Raw genomic sequence first — 20,007 nt, forward strand, 5'->3', positions numbered from 1 at the left:
GAAGGAAGGAAGGGAGAAAGAGAGAGAGAAAGAGGGAAAGAGAGAGGAAGGAAGGAGGGAAAGAAGGAAGGAAGGAGAGAAAATACTAAATAAAAGGTTAATATTCAGAGTATATAAAGAACAACTAATATCAATAGATGAAATAAAATATAGCCTAATAGGAAAAAAAAATGTAGCCAGGTGCTGTGGCTCATGCCTGTAATCTCAGTGCTTTGGGAGGCTGAGGAGGGAGAATCACTTAAGGCCAGGAGCTCAAGACCAGCTGGAGAAACATAGCAAGACCTCATCTCTACCAAAAAAAAAAAATTAACCAGGTATGGTGGTGTGTGCCTATAGTACCAGCTACTCAGGAGACTGAGGCAGGAGGATTGCATGTGCCCAGGAGGTTGAGGCTGCAGTGAGGCATGATTGTATCACTGCACTCCAGCCTGGGCAACAAAGACCTTGTCTCTTAAAAAAAAGTGTAAAGGATATAGACAGGTAATTTATAGAAGAGGACATCCAAATGGCAAATAAATAGATAACGAGAAAAATGTAGTAATTAGGAAAATTGAACAACAATCAGAGCAATACTGGGATCTCTGAGAAGGAGTAAACAAATGAGTTGATCCCTACACCTTCCTGAGCGTGCTACCTATAGGCAGTTTCCAAGCTGCAGCACAGGGAAAGGGAACCTCATACAAAAGTCTCATAAAATTGGAGTTGGATATTGGGAGTCAGGCAGGCTGAGGAGGCTAGATTTTCAGAGCACATTTCTGGGGAAAAGAGCACTGTATGTTAAAAATTTAACATAGCAAGAACCTCAGAGATCTGCAGAGGGAATCTTTCTAATCTTTAACTGAGTGCAGATATGTGTATGCATGGAATAAAACTTTACAAAGACAGTGTAAAGTTCCATCAAGACAAGGAAAGGATTACTGGAAAGCAGTGAGCCAAATAATTTTCCTGGACCTCATTCAGAGGTGGAAATAGTTTGTGTTCCCACCAGTCAAAGTGGAGAGACTAATACCCAGGGCATTGGGTAGATTTTCCAGAATGGTCAGACCTTAGAAGTAGGGCTAAATTAGCCCTAGCCCTGCTGTAACAAAAGCAAGCCTAGAATGGATTGAAATGAACTCAAGTAACTTAATTGCTTGCCAGTTTGAAAAAAAAAAAAAAAACCTGCTAGAGAAAATGTCCAACATTTAAAAAATGAATTTAAGAAAATAAAGCCCCAACACTATGTCTGCCATCCAATAAAGATTTTTCAAGCATAAAAAGAAATAGGAAAACGTGACCCATATCCAGGAGTAAAATCAATTAATAGAAACAGATAAATGGCTGAAATGGTGGAATTAGCAGATAAATATCTTAAAAGAGCTACTAGGCCGGGCGCCGTGGCTCACGCCTGTAATCCCAGCACTTTGGGAAGCCGAGGCAGGCGGATCACGAGGTCAGGAGATCGAGACCATGGTGAAACCCTGTCTCTACTAAAAATACAAAAATTAACCGGGCACAGTGGCGGGCGCCTGTAGTCCCAGCTACTCGGGAGGCTGAGGCAGGAAAATGGCGTGAACCTGGGAGGCGGAGCTTGCAGTGAGCCGAGATCGCACCACTGCACTCCAGCCTGGGCGACAAAGTGAGACTCCATTTAAAAAAAAAAAAAAAAAAAAGAGCTATTATACATTTTATAAATATGCTCAAATGGGTAAAAAAAAAAAAAAAAAATGATGAGAAGAGAAATGGATAATGTAAGCAGACCCGAATGGAAGTTTTAGAGATGAAAAACACAATATCTGAAATAAAAAATACACTGGATGAATAAACAGTAGATTAGATGGAGAGGAAGAAAACACCAGGGAACTTGAAGACATAGCAGTAGAAACTATTCTAAATGAAGACAGGAAAAAAAAGACTACAGAAAAACATAAACAGAGCTTCAGTGACTTATGGGACAATATCAAGCAAATTTGCATGTAATTGGAATATCAGGAAAAGGAAAGAGGTACAGAAAAAAATGAAAAAATGATGACTGAAATTGTTCAAATTCAAATAACTATAAATCTGCAGATTCAAGAAGTTCAACAAACCCCAAGCTGAATAAACATAATGAAATGGCACCAAAACACACCCTAATGCAATTGCTGAACACCAGTGACAAAGAGGAATCTTTGAGGCAGCTAAAGAAAAAAGATGTTACATATGAAGAAACACATAAGAAATACAACAGACTTCGTATCAGAAACTATGCAAGATAGAAGGCAATAGAGTAATAGCTTTGAAAGACTGAAAGAAAATCTCTGTCCACCTAGAATTTGATATCAGGCAAAAATATCTCTCAGAAAAGAAGATAAATACTTTTTCTGGCCAGGCGTGGTGGTTTACACCTGCAATCCCAGCACTTTGGGAGGCTGAGGAGGGCGGATCACTAGGTCAGGAGATCGAGACCATCCTGGCTAACACAGTGAAACCCTGTCACTACTGAAAATACAAAAGCAAATTTAGCCGGGTGTTGTTGCAGGTACCTGTAGTCCCAGCTACTCGGGAGGCTGAGGCAGGAGAATGGTGTGAACCCAGGAGGCGGAGCTTGCAGTGAGCCAAGATCGTGCCACTGTACTCCAGCGTGGGTGACACAGCAAGACTCCGTCTCAAAAAAAAAAAAAGATAAATACTTTTTCTGTCAAATAAAGCCTGAAAAAAAAATTTCCAACAGATATGCACTATAGAAATATTAGAAGTTCTTTAGACAGAAGGAAAATGATGCCAGATGGAAATTTGGGTCTACACAGAGGAATGAAGAGCATCAAAAATGGTGAATGTGTGGGTATATATAAAATATACTTCCCCATGGCCAGGTGTGGTGGCTCATGCCTGTAATCCCAGCACTCTGGGAGGCCAAGGCAGGTGGATCACCTGAGATCAGGAGTTTGAGACCAGCCTGACTAACGTGGTGAAATCCTGTCTCTACTAAAAATACAAAAATTAGCCAGGTATGGTGGTAGGCACCTGAAATCCCAGCTCCTCAGGAGGCTGAGGCAAGAGAATCACTTGAGCCCAGGAGGCAGAGTTTGCAATGGGCTGAGATTGCCACACCAGTGCACTCCACACTCCAGCCTGGGTAACAGAGTGAAACTCTATCTAAAAAATCTGTCTTTAAAATCTCTTTAAAAGATAATTATCTATCTATTCAAAGCAAAAGTAATAACAATGTATTTTGGGGCTTATATATAGAAGTAAATCTATGACAACAATTAGACAAAGGATAAGGGAGAAGAAATAGAAGTATACTCTTGTACATTTTGGAAAGAAATTTGGTAGTTATTTGTGCATATACTTCACAATCCAGCAATTACATTCCTGGGTGTATATCTAAGAGAAACTCTTCCTTATTTGTATAAGGCAACATGAAGGAAAATCTTCATTGCAGCATTGTTTGTAAATAGTGAGAAATTTAAAAACAAAACTGAGAAGAATGGATAAGAAAATTTTGAAATATTAATAGAAATAAATATTCAGCAGTTAAATGAATTAGAGCTATGTATATTAAGTAAATATCTTTTTTAATTTTAATTTTATTTATTATGATTATTTTTTATCACCAGGCTGACCATGGTAAAGTAAATAACTCTTAAAATACATAAGAATTACTTAATCCATATGAGGTTTCTTTCTGGGGTGATGAAATGTTTCGAAACTAGACAGTGGTGATGGTTGCACAATATTGTGAATGTGCTAAGTTCCCCTGAATCATATGCTTTAAAAGGGTTAGGCTGGATGTGGTGGCTCACGCCTGTAATTCCAGCACTTTGGGAGGCTGAGGTGAGCGGATCACCTGAGGTCAGGAGTTCGAGACCAGCCTGCCCAATATGGTGAAACCCCATCTCTACTAAAAATATGAAAAATTAGCCAGATGTGGTGGTGGGCACCTGTAATCCCAACTACTTGGGAGGCTGAGGCAGGAGAATCGCTTGAACCCAGGAAGTGGAGGTTGGAGTGAGCCGAGATCGTGCCACCGCACTCCAGCCTGGGTGACAAGAGCAAAACTCTGTCTCAAAAAGAAAAAAAAAAAAGGTTAAAATGGTGAATTTTATGTTATGTGTATTTTACCACTTTCAGAAAAAAAAAATGAATACAAAAAGCAAGTTTAAAACATACGAAGATTTTATTTTTAAAAATGAATGCACGCAGAGGTAATACCCTTTAAGTCATGAATGTGAATAACTTAAATGAGTGATTATCTCTGCTGAGAAGAGGAAGAGGAATAGCATCAGGGAGAGGAACACTGGGGCCTTCATCTGTCTCCCAATATTCATTCAACAAGGATTTGTTAAGCAGCATTTGACATAATGGATTACGCTTTCCTCCCAGAAAAAATTTTTTTCACTGGCTTGTAGGAGTTCACGTCTCTTGGTTTCCCTGTTAGCTGCTGCCTCTCAGTGTCCTTGCTAGTTCCACTCCTCCTCCATGGCCAGTCATTATCTTAGAACAAGGATCAGCAAACATTTTTTGTGAAGGGTCAGATAGTAAATATTTTCAATTTTACTGGTCATGCAGTTTCTGTCCCAGTGACTCAACACAACTCATCTTAGTGTCAAAGCAGCCAGAGACAATATATAAATGAATGAATGTGGTTGTGCACTAATAAAGCATTATTTACAAAAACAGGCAGCAGCCCAGTTTTGGCCCAGATCTGTTGTAGACAATGAAATAATTAGCGAATAAAACAGTCAAAAATCCCTGTCCATGTGACCTTACATGTCAGAGGAAGGAGACAACACAGACAATAAATCAATAAGTTCTATTATATCATAGAAGGCTGTAAGTGCCATGGAGGGGAAATGGAATGGAATGAGGGGGATAGGGAGTAACAACAGGGTGACAGTAATGATTGGAACTTAAATAGTGTAGTCAGGGGGCTTCATGAGCAAGTGACGTTTCAACAAGATCTGTGAGTTTTGCAGATATCTGAAGGATAAGGTTCCAGGCAAAAGGAAGAGCAAGTACAAAGGCACTGAGACAGTAGTATACCTGGCATTCTTGAAAAACCACAAGGAGGACAATGTAACTAGAGGAGAATGAAAGAGGGGTAGAGAAACAGAGAAACAAGAGACGAGGTTAAAGTGGCAACCAGGGTGCAAGAAGTATAGTGTCTTGTAAGCCCTTGATGACTCTGGGCTTGACTTTCTTTCTTTCTTTTATTTCTTTCTTTCTTTTCTTTCTTTCTTTCTTTCTCTTTCTTTCTTTCTCTTTCCTTCTTTCCTTCCTTCCTTCTTTCTTTCTTTCTTTCCTTCCTTGCTTCCTTCCTTCTCTCTTTCTTTCTCTCTCTCTTTCTTTTTTTTTTTTTTTGAGACAGTCTCGCTCTGTCGCCCAGGCCGGAATGCAGTGGCATGATCTCAGCTCACTGCAACCTATGCCTCCCAGGTTCAAGCAATTCTCCTGCCTCAGCCTCTGGAGTAGCTGGAACTATAGGCATGCACCACCATGCCCAGCTAATTTTTGTATTTTTAGTAGAGACAGGGTTTTGCCATGTTGGCTAGGCTGGTCTCAAACTCCTGGCGTCAAGTGATCCACCCACCTCGGCCTCCCAAAGTGCTGGAATTACAGCCATGAGCCACCATGCCCGGCCTTCTTGCTGTATTTTGCATGATGAAAGGGACAAGGCAGATCTCTGGGGCCTCTTATAAGAGCACTAGTTCCACCACCCAAAGGCCACACCTCCTAATACCATCACATTGGTGATTAGCTTTTAACTTATGAGTTTTAGGGAGGACACAAACATTCAGACCATAGCGATGATTTTATAATAATGTGCATGTGGGGACTATTGATAAGATTTTATAAGTAAGCAAGACAAATCACTAAAGCAGAAACATCTGAAGAAAAGAGCCACAAGCGATATGGCACAACATAAATATGGACCACTCTACAATTTCCAAAAGCAGGAATAACAGTTATTATTTTTCCTCTGCTAGTAAAAAGAGAATTAAGAATAATTGATACATACAAGATTCTTTTATTTGTGTCTGATTCGTTGCTTTACCATTATACATTTTGATCTAAAAGTCACTGTATTAAAAGAGATAGACTTATGGGATTGACTATAGGTCAATAACCATATTGATATTCACAAAGAGTTATGCAGTAAGGCCTGAGAAGCCCATGTGTATAAACTCACACATATCCTCCATTCCTGCTATCACAGCCTCTTTATTTGTTAAAACAAGCACAGGGATAGCTGGGGAAAAGGGTAACAGAAGTCTTCTTGCTCAACTGCTTCTCAAAAGCCTCTTTAGAAGTGGTTGCCTTTGGTGAACATTCAAAAGGGAGTCCAATATGCACACTCTGCCCATTCGAAGTGGTTCACTTACATCGTTTCCCTAGACCTCATCGTCAACCCTCTGATATCATTCCTTCCAACTCTCTGAACATCAGCTGCATTGCCAGCCACTGGCTCTGTACAAGCCACTGAAGGAGGGGCCTTTGGATCTTCTTGGGGTCTGTGGTTAGGAAGTAAGTGATAAGTGACTAGGTTCCATAAGATGAATCTATTCCAATATTCCTGACTCCCTAAGTATTTTTGATTTCTTTGTCTGCATTACTTGGCATTACATTTACATTTAGTGTGAGCTGCCACTAAGCTCGTATTATAGTAAACCAACTGGGCAAACTGGCTTAGCGTTCCCACTGCTAGAGGCAATACAACAACTTTTTTTCTTTCTTTTTTTTTTTTTTTTCTTTTTTCTTGCTCTGTTGCCAGGCTGGAGTGCAGTGGCATGATCTTGGCTCATTGCAACCTCCGACTCCCTGGTTCAAGCGATTCTCCTGCCTCAGCCTCCCAAGTAGCTGGGATTACAGGCACATGCCACCACGCCCAGCTAATTTTTGTATTTTTAGTAAAGACGGGGTTTCACCATGTTAGCCAGGATGGTCTCGATCTCCTGACCTCATGATCTGCCCACCTCGGCCTCCCAAAGTGCTGGGATTACAAGCGTGAGCCACCACGCTCAGCCTCAACTTTCAACTTTCTTCATGTCATCTTTAGACTCATTGCCATGTCTATTTCTTGCTTTCTGTTGCTCTTTTGTTGTGTAAAGCATCTCCCCTCCATCGGATCTTGTCCATATCCTCTTGGGGCGCACTAGCATCTGATTCTAGTTCTGGGAGTGAAGGCACAGGTAGAGATAGGGTATTTGGAGAATCAGCACCTCCTTGCAGGGTGACTGTTTCATGCTCTTCAATGTAGGCTGTACTAGCCTTATCAGACAATGGTGGGAAGCCTGTGGAGACACAGCAGAATTTAGGAGGGCAGTGGCACTTGGATTCATTCAAATCCACCCAAATTCCCAGGGCTTCATTCTTTCACAATCAATGCCCTCAGTGTTCACAGAAGAGACCTGATGAGGCTGCAAATGAAAATTTATGTTGTAATTCTAGGCTGGGCGCGGTGGATCACGCCTGTAATCCCAGTACTTTGGAAGGCCGAGGCGGGGGAATCACTTGAGGTTAGGAGTTCCAAACCAGGCTGGCCAATATGGTGAAACCCCTTCTCTACTAAAAATACAAAAATTAGCTGGGTGTTGGCCGGGCGCGGTGGCTCACGCCTTTAATCCCAGCACTTTGGGAGGCCGAGACGGGTGGATCACAAGGTCAGGCGATCGAGACCATCCTGGCTAAGACGGTGAAACCCTGTCTCTACTAAAAATACAAAAATTAGCTGGGCGTGGTGGCAGGCGCCTGTAGTCCCAGCTACGCGGGAGGCTGAGGCAGGAGAATGGCGTGAACCTGGGAGGCGGAGCTTGCAGTGAGCCGAGATCGAGCCACTGCACTCCAGCCTGGGCGACAGAGCGAAACTCCGTCTCAAAAAAAAAAAAAAATTAGCTGGGTGTGGTGACACACGCCTGTAATCCCAGCTACTTGGAAGGCTGAGGCAGGGAAATTGCTTGAGCCCGGGAGGCAGAGGTTGTAGAGAGCCAAGGTTGTGCCACTGCACTCCAGCCTGGGTGACATAGTGAGACTCTGTCTCAAAACAATTATATTGTAATTCTGGTACCTGCAGCACCAAGCTTTGCAGCTGAGAGCCCAGACGGTAGGGAGTTGGGTTCCTCAGGGAGCCCAATATGCTCACACTCTGCCCATTACAAGAGGTTCACCCATATCATATCATTCCCCTAGACCTCATCACCAACCCTCTGATATCATTCCTTCCAAATCTTTCCCCAGTAGAGAAGGCAGATTTTTACATCACCCCTGAGGCTACCTGAGATAGGAGGGTTTTCTGGTGCAGTCATAAAAGCTTGTGTCCTCTGATCATGCTTAAGCCTGTCCATTTTTCATTCTTTAAGCTCTCTCGGGCAGTTTCAGGGTCTCAAAAAGTCAGAAAAACTTGTCCTTGCTACTGCCATTGCTGCTGCTACAGCCACCCCACACCCACAAAGCTGACAAATGGACACCCAGCACTGTCAGGGTTTTCTTGTCACCTGGAAATGCCACAAAAAGATGGTTCTGCCTCATGTCTGCCTTCTAAACCTCCTGCCAGTGCTTTACATATAGGGGACTTAAGATATGCCCAGGACCTGAGCTACAAGGAAAGTGTAGATTTTACTTGTTGATACCTTGCAATGCGGGGTTGTTGGGGGATGGAGAAGGGAGGCTGGAGTGGATGCCTGCCTAGGCATAATTTTTTTTTTTTTTTTTTTGAGTTGGAGTCCCACTCTGTCACCCAGGCTGGAGTGTAGTGGCATGATCTCAGCTCACTACAATGTCTGCCTCCCAGGTTCAAGCAATTCTCCCTGCCTCAGCCTCTGGAGTAGCTGGGATTACAGGTGCCCGCCACCACGCCCAGCTAATTTTTGTGTTTTTTAGTAGAGACGGGGTTTTGCCATGCTGGCCAGGCTGGTCCTGAACTCCTGACCTCAGGTGATCCGCCTGCCTCGGCCTCCCAAATTTCTGGGATTACAGGCATGAGCCACCGTGCCAGCCTAGGCATAATATTTAATGTATATTTGAGGTCTGTCTTGGGACCACCTTCCTCTCTTATCCCAGCTAAGATATTGAGAGTACAGACTCCTGGTTATAATTCTAACTCCGCTGCTTACTACCTGTGTTAATCTAAATTCTCTGTGCCTCAATACTCATTAGTCACTGTGCCAATGACTCTGGAACTCTGTGTGACTCGGGGAGTGTGTCACAGTCCATCAGGTGAGTAGAATTTCTATAAATCGAGGACTACTGGTGTTGGACTATGGTAGGAAGCTCCCTGGGGTACTGTAGGGAGCAGGTGGCTCTATTTAGCAGCAGGACTGGCCCACAGGTGCTTTTACAGCGGCTGGCAAGTGTCTGCTCATGAATGAATGGATGGGTGGGAGCGGAGTGAAGGAGATTACTCCCCCAGGCCTCTCATCCCCAGGCTTGTAAAGGTGAGGGGGCCGCGGTGTGGCAAGAGGGAAAGAGTGCTTTGGTGTTTATAGGCCCCGACTTGAACTGAACCCCCTACTCCGGCCACGCTGGCTTCCTTGCTGTTCCTGGTGCACAGCCAAGCATCCTCCAGCCTCTAGGCATTTGCACTGCCTGTTTCTTCTTCCTGGAAAGCTTCTTCCCCAGATAACTGCATGGGGAAATCCCTCCCTTATCCTGCACTGCTTCCCATGCCAGCTTATCAGAGCAGCCTTCCTCAAACAACCTGCCTATACAAGAAAGCCCACTCTGCCCTTGCTGTTCCCCTTTCCACTACTTCGGTTTTCAACATAGTAGTTATTACCTGGTGACAGTTTTTTTTTCTTTTTTTTTTCCTTTTTTTTTGTGACAGATTCTCTCTCTGTCGCCAGGCTGGAATGCACTTACCAGCGGCAGGACCCCTGGGTGAGTTCATTTACTCAGTTTCCTCTGTTGTAGAATGGAGCTGGTAAGACCCATCTTCCCAACCCCACCCCAAATGTTTGTGTTGAGAGTAAGTAGAACCCTTGATTCCAGAACCTAGTGCGGCCAGCGCCACCTGCCCCAGGAGCCCCGGGGGCGGGGGATGGGGGTACGGGGTCTTGGCCGCGCAGGGGCTGCACGTGGGTGCCAAGCCCGCCCGCCAGTGCCGCCCCCCCGGTGCCTCCCGCGCGCACTCTGGATCCAGCGCCAATTTACCCCAATCCCGTAGCACTAGGGCTTGTGCGAGAGGGGGCCGGGCGGCTGCAGGGAAGGCGGAGTCCAAGGGGAAAACGAAACTGAGAGCCAGCTCTCCCGAAGCCGCGGGTCTCCGGCCGGCGGCGGCGGCGGCGGCGGCGGCGCAGGTGAGCAGGGCAGGGGGCAGCCGAGGGAGCGCGGGGATCCGGGGCCAGGGGGCCACGTGCGAGGGGCTGCAGGCCCAGCCGGGGCGGGACTTGCCGATCCTGCGTCCCCAGCTCAGGACGCGGACGCTGATCCGAAGCCCCTGGCCGCGGCTAGGTCAGCACTGGGAGAGCAGGCCCAGGCCCGCAGCCCGGGTGTGGGGCCCTCCGTAAATCCAGGAAAAGGATCGTGGAGCGGGGTGGGGACTGAAAGCCATTTCCTTCCCGCGAATAATTTTTATCAGTGCAAGTAACAAATATTTCCCAGGCAGCAGTTGTGGGGCGGGGTCTAGTGGAAGACGAGCAGGCCTAGTGGCTTGACACACGGAAAATACGGAGGCCTGTAATACTCATAGACTGGATGAACAATCTTTGGCTAAAAACCTCTTACATGGAGACTTGCAGTAGTTTCCCAATTGCCTGGCCGCAGTTCCTGTTCCCACTCCGTCTCCTCACCCCCGAACCTCTACCGCCTACCTCTTCTCCACACCTCAGCAACTGGAATGTTCCTTTAAGTAAGAACCAGACTCTCCCCTGCTCCGACCTTCCCCGTAGCTTTCCTGTGTCATCAGAATCCTGTAAACATTTATTAAGGCTCACAGGCAAGGCCCTTCGCACCCACTACTCCGGCCACACTGGCTTCCTTGCTGTTCCTGGTGCACAGCCAAGCATCCTCCAGCCTCTAGGCCTTTGCACTGCCTGTTTCTTCTTTCTGGAAAGCTTCTTCCCCAGATAACTGCATGGGGAAATCCCTCCCTTATCCTGCACTGCTTCCCATGCCAGCTTATCAGAGCAGCCTTCCTCAAACAACCTGCCTATACAAGAAAGCCCACTCTGCCCTTGCTGTTCCCCCTTCCACTACTTCGGTTTTCAACATACTAGTTATCACCGGGTGACATTTTCTTTCTTTTCTTTTCTTTATTTATTTATTTATTTTTTGAGACAGATTCTCTCTCTGTCGCCAGGCTGGAATGCAGTGGCGCGATCTGGGCTCACTGCAACCTCTGCCTCCCAGGTTCAAGCGATTCTCCTGCCTCAGCCTCCCAAGTAGCTGGGACTACAGGCGCCCACCACCACAGCCAACTAATTTTTTTATTTTTAGTAGAGACAGGGTTTCACCGTGTTGGCCAGGCTGTAGTCTGCTGGAACGGAAGTGGAGGCATAGCCAAAATAATTTCTGGGCATTAGTAAGACGGACAAATATTATATTTTAAGTGATTATGATGGAGGTTTCTTCCAGGTGAGTGAATAAGATGTAGAATCTGCTCCCCAAAGAGCTCACTAATTAGTTTAAAAAGCAGTCAGGGCTGTGATGAAGGTTAGGCAAGTTGGAGTGGCAAGCCCATACTAGCTGACCCTCCAGCATCAAAGAAGATTGTGTTGATCCTGGTAGATGAGTGGATATTGGTGGGTACAGAGAGAATGCAGATATTGCACTATAAATGTAGAGAAAAGCAGGTGACAAGTCCTGGATGGGGCATCTGGAGATATTTTGGTACTCACTCATTCATTATTGAGCCTGGTCCCTTACCTGTAGTAATTCATGCTCTATTTTGGAAAATAGTTAAATAAGCCATTTTAATAAAGGGGATGAGCACTGTGGAAGAGCCTGTGAAGGAGTGTGTGGGATTTTGAGCTGAAATCTGTAGGAAGTAGAAATTGACCAGGCCAAGACCGCAGAAGGAGTAGAGTCAAGGGCATTTTAGGAGGGAGCAGGTTGGACAGAGGCAGTTGGGAGTTCAGGAGAGAGTCCATGGTGGAAGTGTGCTTTTGAGAACCATCATTGTGTCTGTGGAATTTAAAGCCACAAACCTGGAGGTGATCACCAGGGGAGTGAGTCCAAGTAGAAAAGAGCAAGTCTAAGGACCGGGCCCAGTGATGCTAGAATATCTAGAAAAGGGGAAGTTAGAACCATAGAAAAGGTTAAAAAAAAATAGAAGAAAGGAAGTTGAAGATGAACCAGTAAAGGAGACAGTGCAATGGCACGATCTCAGCTCACAGCAACCTCCACCTCCTAGGTTCAAGCGATTCTCCTGCCTCAGCATCCCGAGTAGCTGGGATTACAGGCATGTGCCACCACCCTGGCTAATTTTGTATTTTTAGTAGAGATGGGGTTTCTCCATGTTGGTCAGGCTGGTCTTGAAGTCCCGACCTCAGGTGATCCACCCGCCTTGGCCTCCCAAAGTGCTGGGATTACAAGTGTGAGCCACCACGCCTGGCCACTGAATTGATGTTTTAAAAAGATCATGATGTGGCTGTATTAAAAAAGAAAACAGATAATAACAAGTGATGGTGAGGATGTGGAGAAATTAGAACCCTCGTGCATTGCCGGTGGAAATGTAACATGGGTGTAACCACTGTGGAAAACAATTTGGTGATTCATCACAAAGTTAAACAGAATTATCATGTGATTCAATTCCACTTATAGGTATATACCACAACTATTCAGAAGTAGGGACTTAAACAGATATATGTATACCAGTGTTCACAGCAGCATGATTCAAGATGGCCAAAAGGTTGAAATAACCAGTGTCCATTCATAAATGAATGCATAAACAAAATGTGGTATATATACACAATGGAATATTATTCAGCCTTAAAAAGGAAAGAAATTCTGACATATACTACAACATAGATGAACCTTGAAGACATTACGCTAAGTGAAATAACCAGACACAAAAGGACAAATATGTTTGATTCCACTTATATGAGGTATGTAGAACAGGCAAATTTATAGAGACAGAAAAGAGATTAGAAAATATAAAAAATTAACCAGGCATGGTGCCCGCGCCTATGGTCCCAGCTACTCGGGAGGCTGAGGTGGGAGGATCGCTTGAGCCCAGAGTTCGAGGCTGCGGTAAGCTGTGATCACACCACTGCACTCCAGCCTAGGCAACAGAGCAAGACTCTGTCTCAAAAAAAAAAAAAAATAAGAAGAGGTTAGCAGAGACTGAAAGGACTGGGAAATGGGGAGTTACTGTTTAATGGGTGCACACTTTCTATTTGGAAAGATTAAGAGTTGTGGATGTGGTGGCGGCTATACAACATTGTGAATGTACTTAAAGGCAGGGAATTAATACATTGGAAAAGAATACATTTCATGTTATGTGTATTTTATCACAATTTTAAAACAGAGAAAAAAAATCACAATGGTTGCAGGGTAGAGAAGGAATTGAAGTAGCTGTCGGAACTGGTTCTGAGATTCTCACAGCAATCCAGGAATGAGGTGGTGGTGGCTTGAACTAGGATGGTAAGTGTAGACATCTTTGAGAAGTAGAAAGATTTTGGTGACAGGACTTAGTTATAGATTAGAAGGCAGGGAGAGGAAATGTTAAGGATGCCTCCCAGATTGATGGCTTTCAGACTTGGATAGATGGTGGTGTCATTTCCTGTGAAAGGAAACTTCAAACCAGCTTGGGAGAAGATCATAAATGCAGTACAGGATATTTTGAGTTTAAAGTTCGTTCAAGATATTCAAGTGGAGAATTTGGATAGAGAGATCTGAAACTCAGAGCGGTTCATAAGGATTATGTAAACTTTAGAGGTAATGGCATATAGATGCTCATTGAAATCATGGACATGAAAGAAATCACCTTAAGGAGAAAGTATAGAGTGAAGAGAAGAGGATTGTTGGACCACGCCAGCATTTAGAGCTTACAAAGATTAAGGTGTGTTAAAAAGAGTGGCCTGGCCAGGCGTGGTGGCCCACACCTGTAATCCCAGCACTTTGGGAGGCTGAGGCTGGTGGATCACTGGAGCTCAGGAGTTGGAGACCAGCCTGGCCAACACAGGGAAACCTCAAAAATACAAAAATTAGCCGGGTGTGGTGGTGGGCACCTGTAGTCCCATAGTCCCAGCTACTTGAGAGGCTGCGGCAGGAAAATTGTGTGAACCTGGGAGGCAGATGTTGCAGTGAGCTGAGATCATGTTACTGCACTTCAGCCTGGGCAGTAGGCCCTGTCTCAAAACAAAAGGCCCTGTCTCAAAAACAAAAAACAGAAAGAGTGGCCCTGGAAGAAAGAAGATCAAAAGAGCTTTCCACGAAGAATTAAGAGGTTTACAGGATCTGATTTCTGTCTTTATGGATTTACCTATTCTGGAAGTTTCATATAAATGGGAATCATACAATATGTGTGAAATTTTATGTCTGGATTTTTCATTTTGCATAATGTTTTTGAGGTTTATCAATTTTTTTTTTTTTTTTTTTGAGATGGAGTCTTCACTTTGTCGCCCAGGCTGGAGTACAGTGGCGTGATCTCAGCTCATTGCAAGCTCCGCCTCCCGGGTTCACGCCATTCTTCTGCCTCAGCCTCGCGAGTAGCTGGGACTACAGGCCCCTGCGCCTGGCTAATTTTTTGTATTTTTAGTAGAGACGGGGTTTCACTGTGGTCTCGATCTCCTGACCTCGTGATCCACCTGCCTCGGCCTCCCAAAGTGTTGGGATTACAGGCATGAGCCATGGCGCCCGGCCTATCCATGTTGTAGCATGTATCAGTACTTCATTTCTTTTGTGACTGAATAATAATCCGCTGTGTAGATATATTTCACATTTTGTTCACCATTTATCCATTGATAGACACTTGGTTTGTTTCCACCTTTTGGCTTTTGTTAACAGTGCTGCTGTGTACATTCCTGTCTAAGTCTTTGTTTGAAAACCTGTTTTCCAATTCTTTGAAATACCTAGGAATGGAATTGCTGGGTTTTATGATAATTCAAAGTTTACCTTCTAGAGGAACCCCAGCAACCGTATTGGTTTACATTCCTATCAGCAATATTTGAGGGGTCCAGTTTCTCCGTGTCCTCACCAACACTGATTTTTTATTATTATTTCCTGATTATTATTATTATTGCCATACTAGTGGGTGTGAAATTGTATTTAGCTGTGGTTTTGAATTCCATTTCTTTAATGACTCATGATGTTGAGTATCTTTTCATGTGCTTATTGGCCATTTACATATTTTTGTTGGAGACAAGTCTGTTCAAGCCCCTTTGCCTATTTTTTTAATTGAGTGGTTTGTCTTTTTGTTGTTGAGCTGTAAGAATTCTTTATATATCTGGTTACTAGACCCTCATCAGATGTATGATTTGTAAATATTCTATTCTGTAGATTGTCATTTTATTTTCTTCATAGTGTCCTTTGATACACAAAAGTTTTTAATTTTGATGAAGCCCAGTTTATCTCTGTTTTCTTTTGTTGCTTGTGCTCTTGCTGTCATATCTAAGATTTTATCACCAAATCCAAAGTCATGAAGATCTACCCCATATTTTCTTCTAAGAGTTTTATAGTTTTGGCTTGTACATTTATATTTTATATCCTCTAAATTTTGTTTATAATTTAAATCATTGTATAGACTTGGTCCAGTGAGACTTATAAACAGAGGTCTTAATTTACTCAGTGGTTAAATTGTCCTAAAATTGATTTCTGCAAAATTCAGAGGGGAGATTTTTGGGATTTCATAGAGAAATCTATGTCCATACAGTTAAATCCTTCATGATTTCATACACTTCACTTTTTTTTAAGTATTAAAACTTTTTTATTTGAAGAATACGTGGGGAGAAGAGAAATATATTTCAGCACTTAGATATGTAGATTATTTCCAAAATAGTTTAGCACTCAACTAGTCAGTTCTATGTAAATCAGTTTTCCCCGAAGCACGCATTGTTCCCGGCTACAAGCGGTCCTCATTTTGCATGGTACTGTGGGACCATAAAAATGGCCATGCAAAGCAATCTTAATAATCAATGGGGAAAATGATGATTGTTCCATGACCTTTAAAATCCTGCTAAAATATTAAAAACTCTTAAGATCAGTTATAAGTGTAGAAAAAAATGCAGCAAAGTTTAAAAATATTTAGTACACTGTAATTTAAAACATTAGAAATAGAATTAAAGTGTTTTATTTCATTGTGAAGACTAAGCAGTTTGAATAGGGATTGCCTTTTTTTCTGCCAAGTAACTTATGATACTGAGTAAGCATCTTTTCTATTCATGGCAAACTGTCATACTCTTTTTAAGTTTGGGTCAGCTTCCAGCCTTTTATTGCTTATGCTTTCAATGTTGTGAAGTATTTCTGTATTCACATTAAATATTCTTTAGTGTTAAGTGTTTTTTTTTTTTTTTACCGTCACTTCCTCTGGGACATATTTATCTTTATTGCAATCACTTTTCTTATTTGTGTTGATAAGTTTGCCTTCACTAAGCTCCTATGAATGCACAGCAGCAAGAACAACATTCCCATGATCAGTGACTTCTTCTACAAATCCATTTATGTTTGATTCAAATTTCACTTCCAGTGTTATCATTTTTCATTGCTTTGCTGGACTTTCATCTTTGTTGGGCAGTTCTTTCAATTGTTCACTTCTAGAAAATGTCAAGTGGAGGGCAAAGAGACAGTGTAACTACGTGCTCTGCTGTGAGTGAACTGAATAACAGATGCACAGGGACCAACCACTGGAAGAATTTTAAAGAAGTAACACGACTGGTCACTGATCATGAAGCATATCTGTTATTTACATCGTGATTTGTAGACTGAAGAACTAGCAGAGAAGTTTGTACTTCCTGTAATTACTCAGAGTTATACCGTGCTAACTAAAATTTTAACCTAGGTTTAAACAACACCAGTTTCCTTACCAGTTTCCTTTCCTTCCTGGTAAGGAAACTGGTACTAAATCTAGGTCACTGAAATTTGTGCCCATGGGAACCGTGCAAATTGAGGACCTGCCTGCACCCTACATGTTTATATTGGTCCAGACAGGCTTAATGCTGACTACTGAGAAATAGGCTATCTGAATTTATATCAAACAGTGAATCTTAAAGCACCCAAGATGAAAAATTCGTGCACATTGAGGTGGTTTTAAAATCTTTGTCATTTGACAATCAAGCTTAAAATGTATTTTAGAGTAACAGAATTTTAGAAATAAAGACCTTTAAAGGCCCCATAGTTTGATACCACAGATTATCCAGCATGTTTATAATGAATTATTTCTCCTCCTTCAATTTCAGTTTGCTCATACTTTGTGACTTGCGGTCACAGTGGCATTCAGCTCCACACTTGGTAGAACCACAGGCAGGACAAGCATAGAAACATCCTAAGCAGTCTTCATCGAGGCATCGAGGTCCATCCCACTAAAAATCAGGAGACCCTGGCTATCATAGACCTTAGTCTTCGCTGGTATCACTTGTCTGTCTGAACCAGCAGTTGCATTTTTTTTAAGCCTTCTTTTTTCTCTTTTACCAGTTTCTGGAGCAAATTCAGTTTGCCTTCCTGGATTTGTAAATTGTAATGACCTCGAAACTTTAGCAGTTCTTCCATCTGACTCGGGTTTCCTTCTCTGGCGGTCTTCAGACTCAACATCCACACTTCCGTGATTATCTGTGTGCATTTTGGACAAAGCTTCCAACCAGGTACAAGCTGTCTTCTGAATTTTGCACTCAGAAAAGTGGCATCATCTAAGTCAATTACATGCAAATTTTTGGGGGCTAGTTTTTTGTGTATGTTAAATGGGTCACAACACGACTTCTGTAAATCCTCAAATCTGTCAATATAAATTTTTTCATGATGAAAGCAAATTGTATTGTTCCTAGAAAGTGTCATTCCAGTTCTAAGTTGAAGTAAAAGCATATCATTTGATGACGATTCTTGCAAAGTCTTAAAACCTGTGTGACAAGTATAGTAGGTTTTATGGCACTCATTTGTTGTATGAAGCCGGACTCCAACTATTGATCCATCATTCTTGATTCTAGCATATTTTCCTTGTTTTATTTTGTCTAGAGATCTAGGTCACGGGCTGATCACCCTTAGCTTGAGCTCTCATCTGCCTGGCTTCGGGCAGGATCCACGTCCACACAGGCACATTCGCCTGCCCGTTCATTTCCCAGCCTGTCCCCATGCTACCACTCGCCTTCACTTATTATGTATACTCTAAACCTTTTTCTTCTCAACATAAAACATTTATAATCCTGCAGCCTTTTTACTTTTTTAAGCAGGTGGGCAAACATGTAGTTGATACTCAGTGGAAGCACAGAGCAGAGTTAAAGAGAAGGGCCCCCTTTCACTGACCAGTTGAGTTTTTTTTCTTTCTTTTATTTTTTAAAACAATTTCGAGATTGAGATGGGGTTTCGCCATGTTGCCCAGGCTGGTCTCGAACTCCTGAGCTCAGGTGATCCGCCCGCCTTGGCTGGGATTATCGGCATGAGCCACCACACCTGGCCAAGCTGAGTTTTTAAAGTAGAAAATTTTGGAGAAATTAACTTTATTGTGCAGTGAATGAGAAAGAAAGAACAGTTTTGAAAGAAAGTCTCTGCATTTATGTGGGACTGAGATGAGTCCTATAAAGGGGAGTCTCCCCAACCCCTCTATCTCCTAAACTGCATTGGGAAACTCAGATTAAATATGTTCTGTGAGCATCACGCATTCAAATGTCTCTTTCATTGTAGGATACGGGAAGAAGAAATGGCTGGTGATCTTTCACCAGGTTTCTTCATGGAGGAACTTAATACATACCGTCAGAAGCAGGGAGTAGTACTTAGATATCAAGAACTGCCTAATTCAGGACCTCCACATGATAGGAGGTAAGTTGCTTTAAAAAATGATATGGCAGCCATAAAAAAATGATGAGTTCATGTCCTTTGTAGGGACATGGATGAAGCTGCAAACCATCATTCTCAGCAAACTATTACAAGGACAAAAAACCAAACACCGCATGTTCTCACTCATAGGTGGGAATTGAACAATAAGAACACATGGACGCAGGAAGGGGAACATCACACACTGGGGACTGTTGTGGGGTGGGGGGAGGGGGGAGGGATAGCATTAGGAGATATACCTGATGCTAAATGACGAGTTAATGGGTGCAGCACACCAACATGGCACATGTATACATATGTAACTAACCTGCACATTGTGCACAGGTACCCTAAAACTTAAAATATAATAATAATAAAATTTTAAAAAAAAGAAAAAAAAAGTTATGACCTTATAAATGTAAGCTGGGGGAATGGCAACTCTGGCACAACTTTGAGGTCAACACTTTTGTTTTTTGAGAGTGCTCTTGGCATAAAGTGGTAACCACGGTGGAGCCACAGATGACTCCAGAGAGAAAAGAGGGTAGAAACCTTTCCATGCTTCAACAAGACATGCTGCTTTACTGTTTGAGGTGACTGCTTAAGTTCTATATTGAATGTAGGTTCAAACCCTCAAAGGTAGTCATAGGAGGTAGTGATGACTAGAGCACTTGTTTTTAGATAGTGCGTGAGTAGTATAATATTTTATGAATATTCTCTTTGTAATCAGGTTTACATTTCGAGTTATAATAGACGGAAGAGAATTTCCAGAAGCCGAAGGTAGATCAAAGAAGGAAGCAAAAAATGCCGCAGCCAAATTAGCTGTTGAGATACTTAATAAGGAAAAGAAGGTGAGTGATTTCCATTTTTTCATAGTAAATGGGAACTTGCAAATAAATTTTCTATTCCTCTCTGTGAGAAAATACTTTCATACAGAGTAAAGCCATTCACACATTCCCTTACATTCAAGAGTTTGGTTCAGTCATTCACCCCATCTTCATTTCTATGAAACCCTGAGTGAGAGCCACACCTAGGACACCATGGGCAAAGCTGGATACTAGTTATTTAGAGTGTCAGCAGCAGTTAAATACTCTAAAGTTGAACAAATATGGAAAGGTGAGAAGTGTTCAGTGGGAAATGAGCTGACAGGTT

At 42.8% G+C, this 20,007-nt stretch overlaps 1 protein-coding gene and 1 pseudogene across 1 annotated transcript in view; one reads left to right on the top strand and one right to left on the bottom strand.

Moving 5' to 3' along the window:
* The first annotated feature begins 10,056 nt into the window (after positions 1–10,056).
* The window catches only part of EIF2AK2 (eukaryotic translation initiation factor 2 alpha kinase 2), a 53,179-nt gene continuing 43,228 nt past the window's right edge, over positions 10,057–20,007 (top strand). The window contains exons 1-4 of the mRNA XM_054548225.2: positions 10,057–10,256; positions 17,530–17,696; positions 18,730–18,864; positions 19,586–19,706. Of these exons, the coding sequence (XP_054404200.1) occupies positions 18,746–18,864; positions 19,586–19,706 (240 nt within the window). The 5' untranslated portion in view covers positions 10,057–10,256; positions 17,530–17,696; positions 18,730–18,745. The remainder of the gene's footprint in view (positions 10,257–17,529; positions 17,697–18,729; positions 18,865–19,585; positions 19,707–20,007) is intronic.
* On the bottom strand, positions 17,248–18,181 carry LOC103889868 (ARL14 effector protein-like; annotated as a pseudogene).

The sequence above is a fragment of the Pongo abelii genome, chromosome 12 (assembly GCF_028885655.2).
Source record: "Pongo abelii isolate AG06213 chromosome 12, NHGRI_mPonAbe1-v2.0_pri, whole genome shotgun sequence".
Classification (NCBI taxonomy): domain Eukaryota; kingdom Metazoa; phylum Chordata; class Mammalia; order Primates; family Hominidae; genus Pongo; species Pongo abelii.